The 13,679-nt window shown below is 40.1% G+C and overlaps 2 protein-coding genes across 2 annotated transcripts; both read left to right on the top strand.

Annotated features, from left to right (window-relative positions):
- Positions 1-293: 293 nt before the first annotated feature.
- LOC147332953 (kelch-like protein 11) lies at positions 294-4,160 on the top strand. The gene is made up of 2 exons (XM_086289794.1): positions 294-853; positions 1,056-4,160. The coding sequence occupies exons 1-2, from the start codon at positions 390-392 to the stop codon at positions 2,638-2,640; spliced, it is 2,049 nt and encodes a 682-aa protein (XP_086145920.1). The 5' UTR covers positions 294-389; the 3' UTR covers positions 2,641-4,160.
- Positions 4,161-6,033: 1,873 nt separating this feature from the next.
- Positions 6,034-12,369, top strand: LOC147332954 (cytosolic 5'-nucleotidase 3-like). The gene is made up of 9 exons (XM_086289795.1): positions 6,034-6,532; positions 7,510-7,602; positions 7,699-7,768; positions 9,898-9,944; positions 10,954-11,039; positions 11,115-11,204; positions 11,299-11,461; positions 11,542-11,742; positions 11,816-12,369. The coding sequence occupies exons 1-9, from the start codon at positions 6,386-6,388 to the stop codon at positions 11,918-11,920; spliced, it is 1,002 nt and encodes a 333-aa protein (XP_086145921.1). The 5' UTR covers positions 6,034-6,385; the 3' UTR covers positions 11,921-12,369.
- Positions 12,370-13,679: the final 1,310 nt, after the last annotated feature.

The following is a 13,679-nucleotide window of genomic DNA, read 5'->3' on the forward strand; positions in this document are numbered from 1 at the left end:
TCTGTTTATTTACAAAAAAAGCCGCGCAAAAACAACACTTTAAACTTAATGTATGACAGTACATGTTTAAAAAAAGGCCAAAATTTATCCATTGTGTCCTGTGTGTTAAATGCTATCATGTGCTGCACAGACCAGAACGCTAAAACTAACAATAAAAATAACCTCTTTTTTATTTTAAACTAAGGTCTTTTCTTCTAAAATTAAACTAAAACCTGAAAAAAGGGGTGATTTGAAGCGGCTTTTTAAAAGTAAACCCTCCCCTTTTCGCCCCGGAAGTGACGCAACGAATACGAAACGCACTTCATTGTTCTCCGCTTATATGTCTCCCCCGTTCCTTAGCTAGTTTACTTCATTTCCCACCACTGCTCATCTCCAGTGCTGGCAGTAGAATGGCAGCGGCGGCACCCAACCCGGAGGACTCCACCAGGAGCAGCGGTAGCAGCGGCACCAGCACGCCCAGTGCGCTTGCTGGAGACGGAGACGCGGAAGAGGCCGAGGAATTCACCTCGTCTTCCCACTGCTCGGAGCTTTCGCGGCGGCAGAACGAACAGAGGAAGCAGGGCTTATTCTGCGACGTGACGCTGGCCTTCAGCAGCGGGGCGGCAATGGGCAGCCTCCAGAGCTGTGAGTTTTCAGCCCACAGGTCTGTCCTGGCTGCGGCCACCGACTACTTCACCCCACTGCTGGGGGGACAGTTTTCCGAGTCCTTGTCCGGACGGGTGGAGATGAAGGAGTGGAGCTCAGAGCTGGGGCCGGACCCCGAGACGGTGGAGAGTGTTATCCAATATATGTATACGGGAGAAATACGCGTCAGTACCTGCAATGTGCATGAAGTTCTGGAGCTGGCTGATAGGTATGATCAGTTTAATTTCGCATCTTTTCTTTTTTCTTTCAGAAAGATGAATTAACTATGCATGCTATGCATTGGGCCTTCCGTAGAAGTATTGTTTTTGCGCACTGCTTGCAGAAAGAAGAGTAAACAGAATGCTGTTATGTAGTTGGCAGGAAATTTTATTGTCTAATCTTTACTGTATTTCCTTTGTTTACTTTGTCAGGTTCCTGCTGCTGCAGCTGAAAGATTTCTGTGGAGAGTTCCTTAAGAAGAAGCTGAGTCTGACCAACTGTGTGGCCGTCCACAGCTTGGCTCACATGTACACCCTGGACCAGCTGGCTCTGCGGGCTGCAGACATGATCCGCCGCAACTTCCACAAGGTTATCCAGGATGAGGAGTTCTACACGCTCCCCTTTCACCTGGTGCGTGACTGGCTATCAGATGCAGAGATAACCGTGGATTCTGAGGAAGTGCTTTTTGAGGCTGTGGTGAAGTGGGTGCAGAAGAACCCAGAGGAGAGAAGCCGCTATTTTGAAGAGCTGTTTCGTCTCCTGAGGCTACCCCAGATCAAGCCCACCTACCTGACCAGAGTGGTGAAAAATGAACGACTGGTGGCATCCAACGAGGCCTGCCTGCGGCTGGTGTCGGAGGCAGTAGAGGGCCATGCTATTAGATTTGAAAACCTCAAGTCGGCTGATATGGAGTTCTGGTCTTCGCACATGGCCTCCTTTCAGCCTCGCTTTGGTCAAAATATGGACGTTATCATGGTAGTAGGTGGAGTTTCGGAGGGAGGCGACTACCTTAGCGAATGTGTGGGCTACTTTATTTATGAGGACCGTTGGGTCAATCTGCCTCACATCCATAACCATCTGGATGGCCACGCCATCGCTGCCACAGAGTCCCACGTCTATGTAGCTGGTTCTATGGAGCCAGGCTTCGCTAAGACTGTGGAACGTTACAACCCTAATCGTAACACCTGGGAGCAGGTGAGCAACTTGACCACACGCAAGCACTCCTTTGGCCTGACTTGCATTAAGGATATCTTATACAGCATTGGTGGCCATGGCAACTTCAGCCCGGGTTTCAAGGATGTCAGTGTGTATGAGCCAGAGCAGGACAAATGGCACAATCTGGAATCTGCTCCCAAAATCCTGCGAGACGTGAAGGCAGTGAGTGTGGAGGACCGCTATGTTTATGTCACAGCACGCACACCCGTCGATACAGATAATGATGACGGATTGAAGACGGTGACCACTCGTTATGACACAGAGAGTCGCCAGTGGCAGGATGTTGACTCCCTGCCTCTTATTGACAACTACTGTATCTTCCAGATGGCTGTGGCATCCACTAACTTCTACCACACAGCCTCCTGCTGTCCTAAAAGCTACACAGTTCGGGATGAGGTTGCCAGGCAGAAGATTAGTGTGCGCATCTCTGATGAGATCCTAGAAAGCCTTCCACCTGAGGTAACCAGCATTGAGGGTGCTGCAATCTGCCACTTTGATGAGGATGTTTTCATCATCGGGGGCTGGAAGAACAGCGACGATGTAGACAAGCAGTATCGCAAGGAGGCCTACCGTTACTGCGCCGAGAGGAAGCGATGGATGCTGCTGCCACCCATGCCTCAGCCTCGTTGTCGAGCTACTGCCTGCCACGTCCGCATCCCGTACCGCTTCCTGTACGGCTGCCAGCGGTACCCCATGCCCCAGAACCTTGCCCGCCAGCGAGATCGCATGCAGCAGATGCAACAGCTTCACCGGCGCACTCTCACCCTGCGCCGGCAGCTCCAGTCGCAGATAGAGTGTTGAACTGTCCACTGTGAGTTTGTCCGAAGATTTCCTGCAAACCCCAATTTCAATGCAGCTACCATTGTCCTCTACCTTGAGTCATTCACTAAAGCAGGTCCTGTTGCTCTCGTCCTGGATTTCATTAATCTGAACTGTGTGTCATCAGCTTTCATGCTGTGTTTGTGTTATTGGCTCATTTGTGGAAAGCCATGAAATATGTGGGCAGGTGTGTGCTGTCCTGCTGGTGGTCTGTGAGGAGGGATGTGATTATAAATATGTGAATAAGAGTGTTATAGTGCAGCCAACAACTAAATATCTGTTAGCCATTTATGTTGATAAAGAGGCTGTTTATCTCTTTATACGTAAATAGTATAAAAGCTGTATATGTATACATTTCTATGGATATTTTACATTCCTTTATTGTACTGGAAGACAACGTGGCATTAGTAATAATTGCATTCCTGCATTCTTAATGAACTCTCATTCCATTGTAACACTGTGACAATCGGTCCAAACCCCTTGTATCTTAACTGCTCTGTTACTACGGCTTTGCTTGTTACTGTACAGGCACAAAAACTAAATATGAATTAACACGAGGAGGTTGTTAATCATAAAATCCTGTAGACTAGTTGTAGACAGTTATATATTTGTGTGACTTTTCTTGCTCATGTAACAATAGTAATGTTTCTCCAAGTTTCCGACGAGGTGAAAAGATGAGAGGACCGTAATATCCCAAAATATGTGATAAGATGCAATGAAATCATTCCTTTGAGTAAGCTAACATTGAAACAATCTGCTCTGCAACTGCATTAAGGACCAATCAGCAGCAGCAGCTTAATCATTCCTTTTTTTGCACTTTGGTTATCTATTGCCCAGTGCATTCCCATTCATTCAACAAAGACATATTTAATCTTTGTGTATGAGTGTGGGAGGATGTGTAGGGCTTGGTTATCACTCTGCAAAGAATGGGAAAAGCTTCTGTGGAACGCCACTCTTTAACTTCTAAAGTCTTTTAAAAGTTGCCATTGCACTTTGACTTGTTTTGTTAATTTCATATCAGACGAGCTGATTGTATATTGCAAAGGCTTTGTTTTAGCTGTCTTGGAGTCAGTGAGATTTAATCTTCTTGGAAACAACAATGTTATCATTGCTGGTGGATTAGTTTCCAACATTAAATGTCTTGTAAAAGTTTGGTGTATATTGGAGTTCTGTCTATCGGAAGACTCCTTTTACCCGCCAAAGAGACGTAGAAATGAGAAAAACAAGGAATAAAACTTTAAAACAAAAGGGATTGTTTTATGAATGTGTTGTGACTGACATTCAGAAATTCCCATTCAAGCAGCGCTAATTATAGCAGTATAGGGTTACGGAGCGGAGAAATGATATTCATTTCCACTTTATGACCTAACATAAATGGCACTGCAAATATTAACTGAAATAAGCTATGTAATTTGCTTTGCATGTGATAGTCAACACTTTGTGTCCTTGGATGTATGAAATGCTAATGTCATCTCTTGAAATTAAAGTTGTTTTGTAAGACATTTGCTTGCATTGCATTACTGGATTGTGTACAGTCCAAAAGTCAGTTATTTTAGTTGACAGAGAGCTAAATGTGGGAAACATTACAGTATTGGTTTTTCTTTTGGCATTTTAAGAGGGGAAATCACATATCATTTATGAAAGGAAAACTGTTCAATCATGTAGCATGAATATTCTAACACTATGTTAAATTACTGGTAATTTTTTTTTGCTTGGTTTCAAAAAGAAGTTACACCCTTGAAACTCTGTCACTGTGCTATTTAATTCGCAATATTATAACCATTTTAATAACACGTAGTGAAGTTCATATTTCAGTCTTGTTTAACATTAACATTAACTATTTACCACGTAAAATAGTCACCAAAAATCTCATAGTCACCAAAAATCTCGACAGTAACGACAATACTGGTGTTTCAGATTAAGTGGTGTCTCAGATTCGCTGGTGACAGTCAAACAGATGTGTCGTACACTTCTTTAGGAGCTACTAACGACCAACCGGGAAAATCTATAAATATTTCGTCTTTACAAATGCATTTATTTGCCTTTTGATTTTTTAACACGACGCAACAGTCTGTTTTAATTTATTTTGGATAATAAAAAAAGCGTGCTAGCTTAGCTGGTGCCCGCGCCGATGCCTGTTCATATACTGTTTGGAAAACGTTATTGTCATCATTATTCTCCCCACAAACTATCATTTGATTTGAGAATGGTCGGCACTACAACTAAAGCATATACTTTATATTATCTGCACTAGATGGAGGGGATGTGATTGGGCTGTGTGACAGTCCAACCAGATTAACCTGTGACACCAGCATCTGGACTAAATCACCTCGTAAGTCACCTGTTTCATGTTCAATACATCAGACAAGACCTCTGCAACTGTCGGTGTTTTGTGTAGTGTGTATTCCCATTTTATTCTATTTAGGATGCCTTAAATAATTTATTCACAAAACAGAAATCAATTGATTTTAGCAGAATGTGATGCTGTTAACAGTAAAGCAGTATTAAAATTCTGCTGGACATGGAATACATTTAGACTTTTATTTTCTTCTAATTCCTTTGTACTTTCTACTCCTTATATTTACTGACTATTTCACGTCACCACAGGCTTTACCCACAACAAACTGATTTCAGTTTAATAGTGTATTCATCAACAGCGCTTACTTCATATGACTGATGTAGAGATGAAAAATGCAAAACAACAACAAGCAAACAGGCATGTTATTTATGAATTATTTAGAGCATGATGCTCTAGTTGAGAATGGGAGGATGATTAATATAACTGAGATATAATCATATTTCATATTTCAGTTCATATTTCCTTGAATTCATGTTATCCCTTTATTACTTGGCATGAGGTTCAGTTACATTTGTACAAAAATTGCTGGCAGAAATCTTCTTTAAGGCACTCTTTGTTTTTCTGCCTTCTTTTCAGAGGTTGTACTTTTTCTCCAGTTCACACTTATCTATTAACATCACCTCTCTGATAATTTATTAGAATATGAATATAGTTTTAACTCAGACTCTGATGTTATCCTTGGAGCAGCTAAAGTATATGCCACAACTTACTCTATTACTATACCAGTAAAATTATTCTGAAGATAGTAAACTGAGAATAAACGCGTGATTATTTTTAAAATGTATTGTGTAGTTTATCTGTAAAGAAGCAGTGCGTAAAACACTGACCAGTTGCAGAAGTCATGTCTCATCTATTGAATATGAAACAGAAATCCTTCATTTGCCGAACAGTTTAACGTTGATGAAATTATGAGCAGGCATCATTAGAATCTTCTGCATTGCTCTTTCACGTTGCAGCGTGGGAACGTAGCCTCTTAGAACGCGCATGCTCTTTCTGTCAAAGGCAATGCGATATCGCGGACAGCTGTGATGTTGTGTTAGAAAAACAAAAAATAGCAAAGGAATTCAAGACGAAACAGATCTGCTGTTGCCGTGTAGAATAAATAATAAGCGTATACTGACAGCTCACGATAGGAGGCTTTAAAAAAAATCAGACTTAACGGATTTTTCGTGAGGATGTACCTGTGAACGCAACTCTCGTGAGACTTTGTGAGATTGAACATGGCGGCATACACTAGCTAGAACCTAAACAAAACTTCTGATCTACTTATAAGACTAGTCTCTCTTCAAAATCCTGGAATCTCCACCATTTACTGACCTGGGTGAATAGGAAGACTTCATTGGCGTCTTTTTACACCGAATTTTCACCATGAGGAAAAACAAGAACAAACGTCAACCTACCAAACGTAAAACTGCCAGTCAAACACAAAAGTCCAAAAGACCTCGTAATGATTCACCAAAAATGACAGAAAAGGACAGTTCTGAATTGACACCATTCGAGATTTTCTTCCAAAAGGTGAGCGATACCCACTTATCAATAGAAAATAACGTTTCCGCATTTGATACCAGACTCTCGCTAATTGAAATATTACACAAAGACATTCAACGCTGTGACCGTCGGTCGAGAGTCTCACAGTCCAGCTAAGCTTAGGATAGAGAATAAAATCAGACTGAAATCCAAACAGGATGATCATGAGAGTTAAAGTATATGACTGCAAACTGTGAAAAACCAATCCCAAACACTACCAATATGAGTACCCATTCTAACCCCCCACTGGTGATGTGGCATGTGGCGAGGAGTGTAAGACTTTCGTTTCGTTATGTTTGTTTGTTTTGTTTTTGTAATGATCTTTTTTTTATGTCATTTGTTTTTCATTCATTTATTGTTAATTCTCATTCTACCCTTGGCTCCTCCTCCTAATAATACAGTATGGGGCTTAAGCAGGTGCACAGGAAGTTATGAACACACAAGTTTAATTTCAAATACAAGGACTCTTGTCTGCCTCGTGTATTTCCGACTTATCTATTTATTTAGTATTTGACATATTTCAATTATATATACTTCGTTTTGTTTAAAATAAAACACATTTTAAAAAGAGTTAATTCATTGAAAATACAGCTTAAAAATGTATGTTTTTTCACAAATCCTTCAAGCATACTTCTATACTGGTTAGTTTTTTTTCCCAGCTAGCTAAAGCCAGAGAAAGTCTATGGCTAAGGAATTTAGTGTTAACATGCTACTGCTTTCTCCTCTGAATGCTTTTGTTCATGTGAGAACTGCAGAGTCAGCATTAATCCCGCAGCGTTGTCCGTGTTTGATACTCACCAGTCAGGAGATTAAAAACCTGATTTTAGCACCTATCCTGCTGGACTGGTGTTTATCGCACTACTGTCAATTAAATTTAGCCAAACTCTGAGCTTTACACATGCTATAATCAGCACCTGGACTTCACCTCACCATCTGTCTCATCAACATATATTCTGCCTGCACAGATTGAAAAGTTCTCCAAGCTGCACATGAAGGACCGTGACAGGGTACAAGAGATCCTGCAGTCCATGCAGAAGGCTGGCTCCAAAACCCTGCAGGTATCCACATCACTCACTCCTCTTATAAACATATTCACCCCTGTAAGAAAATAGAATATTATTTCTTTCATGATTTTTATCTCGTTTTTGATCCAGGTGATCTCAGATTTTGACATGACCCTTACAAGATTTGAATACAATGGGAAAAGATGCCCCACTTGTCATAGTGAGTACACTCAAAGTACAACAAACTATATATAATAACTCGAATGTTCTGTTACCCTGCATTTGCAGGGGTAGTGTGTTTATGAACTACACTGACATACAGTGGGTTTACAAACACAAAACCTTCTAAAAGAATGCTCTTTATACACACGGTTTCCAAGCAAGGGTGGTGCAATAAAAACCACTGGAGGGCAACATTTACATATCAAGAACAAAAGATGAGACAAAAGGTGTTGAAGATTGTCAGGCAGCTCCATGGGATATCTAAAGACTCAGACAACAATTACAAAGGGTGAAAGGCTCTAGACAAGTAACAAGCTCAAGGTTCACACATTCCAAAGTAAAATGGTGATCAGGACCGAATGAGGAACTTCCTCTAAGCAAACTAATGCAAACTAAGTTAGCATTTAATTGGGACTCAGATTGATGAATCCAAATGAACATACTATCGGCATTACTCTATCTTTTCCATTCTATTCCCCACGTGATCTCAGACACACAGTTTGCAGTGCTTACCAAATGTATTAGATGACCTTTCATAAAAACAAGAAAACACAAATGCTTGAGAATTCTATTAAAAACATATATCAACTAAATAAATTAAATGACAAACTGAAATAATGTCTTTATATATATATAATATATATATATATATATATATGCTGTATACTGGACCTCTCTGGCTTAACTGTGGGCAACTGCGGATTTCAGTCAAATGGTCAAAGAGAAAGTAAAATATTGAGACACAAGATTTCTTGTATTTTTTAAAGAGGATCTAGCAACGGTATAAATCTGAATTATCAAGCCTTAAACAACAAATGGACATTATTCATTGCATGCTAAACTTTTCCAATGGAAAAGTTTACTTTGTAAACTAAGCAGCACTTGGAAATGGGAAAGTTTACAAAGTAATGGAAAAGTTTAGCTTTAGTCTGAGATTCAGAAGAGAAATCTTTATTTGAAAAGGGGGGAGACTGTTTTGTTTTTCTTAAAGACTTTTCTGCAGGAAACTCCAGGGAAAGGGAACAGAACAGAGGGGGTAACAGAAACAAGTGGAGGTTTCTCTATTTACATAAGGAGAAGAATAGACACAAAAGCCTGGTGAATGACCATGGGGGTACCAGTATTTAGAGATACAATAGTGATAAAAGACCAGATGTGAAAGAGTCTAGACAGGTGACAAAATCAAGGTTAACACCTTCCAAGCCAAAGTGGTGATAAGGAATGGAGAGAATAAAAAGCCTCTACAGGGGACTGTTTGCATTTAACGACATGGTATTAACATTAAAATGGTGAGAAACTGTTTGCCTCAGTTTTCAGCAGGTCTCCAGCTGGGTAGAGATCTTGTGACTGTGAAAGCCATAGCTCTGCCTGTAATTCCTCTTCCAATATGGATGACTTCTTCTTGGGAGACAATAGAGAGAAAGGGTGTGGAACTTTTGTCATTATAAGAGGATAAGAGGACAAAAGCCATGCCAGCAAAAAGCCCCCCATAGCTTTTTATTCAGATATGTACAATTCTCTTGGTGTGTACGCCACACATGCATTTGAACACATGTTGAGAATGAAAGATAATACCACCATATCTACACTTATTACACCACTGAATTCATCTTTGTGCATTCATCTTTGTGCATTCATCTTTGTAGTGAGGGGTTTGAAAACCTCAGGCCACTTAACCTAGTTAGTGGATGATGAGATTTTTAATGGAACGGAATCAAGCCTATATTGGATAAATTGAAGGTGAAGTTTAGGGTAAGTCTGGATCAGGATGTAGGGTAGGTTGGTCTTGTGATCCCTACCACATATGTCCTTGGTCAGTAATAGTAGACTCGATCAGGCACTGACTCATGGTTAATAATAGAAAAAATGCTTATGCTAAAGTCATATATATACTGGTGCATTTCCCGTAGATCTAAATGTAGAACTCAATTAGCTTTTTTTCCCTCTTTCTATCTTCATATAAAATTAGAATTATTTGAGCCTACTCAGTATTTTTATACGTTTCACAGACCACAATTCAGGGTCTTTAAAATGTTTTTATTTGTCAGCTGTTTGTAGTTTGAGGTCGCCATGCATATAAAAGGTTTTGGCTGAAAGACACATGACTGTCATTTTGTGTATTTGCAGATATTCTTGAGAGGAGTGATGTCATCTCCAGTGATTGCAAAAAAAAGGTAGGCAAAACTTCTAGTTTACGATTGAATATTTTTTTTTATAGTGCTTTTATATTAACACTGCATGTTTTAGTACAGTGTCCACTTCAAAGCAGCATTATATATTAAAGTATGATGAGGAGTTTTCTCCCAAATTGTTGTGTGGTGGGAGAAATGGAAGCATGCAGTCCACAACCTAGACTATGCCTGTTAATCAGTTTTGTGTAAATATTATCAGGAAAACATGCTGCACATTAAAAATGTGTTTTTCAACAATAAAAGTCACAAAGTGGTTTACAGTACAGAATAAGAAGAAACGGTAACACTTTAAAATCATGACAGACTGTTAAGCTTTAGAAAGGTATTAGTAAGTACTTAAAAATACTACTGAAATTAATCCGCCTTAGTATGTCATTTATCAATGCAGATATCGATTTTTATTCTTGATTTATAAGCTCATCTATAACATGTTCATGGTATCTTTTACAAAGTTTAAGTGATTAACAACATCATTTTATACCTAACTATATATATTTAATAATTATGATGCAAGCTCATCGTTTGTGAGTGTGATGAGAGCATTCAGAAATATTGGTTTTAAAACTGACAGCTAGTTAAGGGATGTGGCGTGAAAGGAAAAAGGGTTATTTTTGACCAATACATGATGGATATTATTAGATACAGGCATTCTGGTATTTCTTGTGTCAAATAAAAGTTACTGTATCCAAAAGGTGAGTAAGTACAACATTTGTTTAGTGTTTCATGAGTAAGCTGGTCAACACTCCGGACTGAGCCAGGGACAAAAAAGAACTTTGCACATGAATAATAAAAGTGAAGTATGTAGTGATAATTGAATTGAACCTGAAGGCTTGCTCCCTGTTCATTCATGCAGGGGGTTTAAAATAACACCCCAAATAACTATCCAGAAGCATTGCCCAGATGGCTGCTGAGTGGTGGTGAGACTTGCCAACTCTAGAAGAATTGTGATATTTGCTGATCAGTTTTTATAACACTGTCATGTCCTCTACAGCTGCAGGGGCTGCTCGACAAATACTACCCCATAGAGATCGACACTACGCTGTCAGTAGAGGAGAAGCTGCCTCTTATGGTGGAGTGGTGAGTGTGTACACAGAGCTATGACTTGTGTTTAACAGTGTTGGAAGGGTATTTAATAACTCGACTGTATCTCAGGTGGACAAAGGCTCACGAGCTGCTGGTGAATCAGAAAATTAAGAAAGATGGGTTAGCCAAGGCGGTGAGGGACTCTGACGCCAAGCTGAGGTATGAGCATCCCCGAAGATCTGTTTAGTTCTTGAATGTTGAAAACATTTTTGTAATGCAGCTAATGTGGATTCTTTTTCATGTCTTTTAACAGGGACGGCTACAAGGATTTCTTTGACCACCTGCATGAGCACAGCATCCCCCTGCTCATCTTCTCTGCTGGAATAGGAGACATCCTGGAAGAGGTGATACGCCAGACTGAGGTCTTCCACCCTAATGTCAAGGTCATCTCCAACTACATGGACTTTGATGAGTCTGTGAGTAGCCACACCACATACTATAACCTGACCTCCACTCAGGCATTTAAATAATAATTTGACTTGATCTGTTTGCACAGGGGGTGCTGAAGGCTTTCAAAGGAGAACTGATTCACATCTACAATAAAAGGGAAGGTGCGCTGCTCAACACCGGACATTTCCAGGAGCTGCGCACACAGACAAATGTGCTACTACTAGGAGACTCTCTAGGGGATCTGAACATGGCTGATGGAGTGCAGGACATGGAGAACATCCTCAAGATCGGCTTCCTTAATGACAAGGTAAGCAAAAAGCATGCACGCAGTTATGTTCACTAAAGCGAATTGATACTTATCTATTTTTTAATTTCCACAGGTGGAGGAGAGGAAACAATCATACCTGGACTCATATGACATTGTGTTGATAAAGGATGAAAGCTTGGATGTTCCAAATGCAGTTATTCGCTTTCTCACTGAGTAATTGGACCTACCTCAGCTGATAGCTGTAGCCTAAAAGCTGCATGTGTGTGTCTACTGTTCAAACTTTGACATAAATGGCGGTACTTGACCTAGTATTTGCTCTGAAAACGACTTCCATTCTCTTACAAAAAAAGCACCTTTTCGGTGAATTGTAATCTGAAAACAGACACTGTTTTTTAGCACTGCAGTGCCATCTTGTGGTGGCCTGTCGGTAAATACATTTAGGAACAGGGAAAGAAAAGATAGAAAACATATTTCTATATTTAGAGTCAGTAATTTGTAATAACTATTACATTGAAATTATGAGAATATTAGCAAGAAATACAATAAAAAGTTAATAAAGTAGTTATGTTTTGCTACAAATTTTAAACTTTAGGTTCAGTGTTTTTAAATCACTGAACGGTCTGATGCTTTCTGTCTATCTGAGTCTGGAATAAAAGAAAAAAAAAATTATGTTGCTGCTTCTTTCTTCGACTTCTGCCTTGAGTCATTACAGTGGTCGTCATCTCAACTTTGCCTCTCTAACTTCATCTCCAAACTTCTCTTACCAAACATAACATCATAGCAGGTCTCAATACTATGTTTAATCCATTCACTCCGATGATGACCAGCTACAAATCACGCCTGACACTTTTCTCCACCAACTCCATCCTGCCTACACTCTCTTGTTCACCTCTCTCATCCCTTAACTCAAAGTAAGTATTAAGAAGAGCTGGTTGCCTTAATAATGGTTTACAGTGGGTTGACTCATATGACATTGTGTTGATAAAGGATGAAAGCTTGGACGTCCCAAATGCAGTTGTACGTTTTCTGACTGACAGTAATTAAACTGACTTGATATTGGAGATTCTGGGACCATCAGCTGAGAAGGCCCAAGCTGGCCCAGAAACTTTCAGCTGGATTGTTACTGAAAATCACTGAAGAATTTTCAACACTGTCTATCACCCCTGCTTTTAATCTAAAAACAGACTTTTAAAAAAATCAACTGCAATTTTTATTTGATGTTTGACACTTTGCTTTTAGAAAAATATTTTTGTATATTTTTTTTTTAGCAATTTGTAATTTTAACTTTTTTCACATAACAGAAATGTGGTGTTACTGTTCTTTCTAAAACCTTAAATTAAGCTGCTTTTGGGCACTCCCTTCAGGAGTCACCACAGTGGATCAGCTGCCTCTATCTTACCCTATTCCCTGGCATCTTCCTCTGTCACGCCAACCCTCTGCACGTCCTCCTTCACTGCATTTTTGAACCTCCTCTGTGGCATTTCCATTTTCCTTGTACCTGGCAGCCTCGTGTTCAACATCATTTGTCAAATGTATTCACTATCCTCCTCCTCCATATGTCCAGAGGATCTCAACGTTGCCTCTCTAACATGTCTCTGCTTTATAACTTGGCATCTGGGTCTCCAAGCCGTACATGATGGCAGGCATCACTACACTCTCGCTGCTGCCCTCCTGTCACAAATCACCGTCAACCTCAATCTCCAGCCACTCCACCCTGCACTCTTCTTCAATTCTCTTGTGCATGTTCAAAAAGTATTTTCTTTGTTGGTCTAATCGTCTGCTGACGGTGTGGCATAACAGTTTATGATTTGTCCTGTTGTCCAAAATAATTACCTATTTATTTTCAGCTATGCCAGAAATAAAACTACACAAACACAGAGGTGGGCAGTGCATTTGCCTGAGACACCGGGGCTGTTGTGCAAGGCCAGACCAATTGAGTTTAGCTCATTGACAACACACAAAGGTTTTTTGTTATA

Source organism: Aulonocara sp. 'chitande type north' Nkhata Bay, linkage group LG4 (assembly GCF_057382095.1).
Source record: "Aulonocara sp. 'chitande type north' Nkhata Bay isolate Kocher_YH1m ecotype deep benthic linkage group LG4, A_spYH_male_GT1.1, whole genome shotgun sequence".
In the NCBI taxonomy this organism is placed as follows: domain Eukaryota; kingdom Metazoa; phylum Chordata; class Actinopteri; order Cichliformes; family Cichlidae; genus Aulonocara; species Aulonocara sp. 'chitande type north' Nkhata Bay.

What these genes read in the sequence shown, in the direction of transcription:
- LOC147332953 (XM_086289794.1), top strand. Translation starts at nt 390, where the DNA reads ATGGCAGCGGCGGCACCCAACCCGGAGGACTCCACCAGGAGCAGCGGT. An exon ending in GTTCTGGAGCTGGCTGATAG is followed by an intron (nt 854 to 1,055) that starts GTATGATCAGTT and finishes TTACTTTGTCAG; the next exon opens with GTTCCTGCTGCTGCAGCTGA.
- LOC147332954 (XM_086289795.1), top strand. Translation starts at nt 6,386, where the DNA reads ATGAGGAAAAACAAGAACAAACGTCAACCTACCAAACGTAAAACTGCC. An exon ending in AAGATGCCCCACTTGTCATA is followed by an intron (nt 7,769 to 9,897) that starts GTGAGTACACTC and finishes GTGTATTTGCAG; the next exon opens with ATATTCTTGAGAGGAGTGAT. An exon ending in CCAGTGATTGCAAAAAAAAG is followed by an intron (nt 9,945 to 10,953) that starts GTAGGCAAAACT and finishes TGTCCTCTACAG; the next exon opens with CTGCAGGGGCTGCTCGACAA.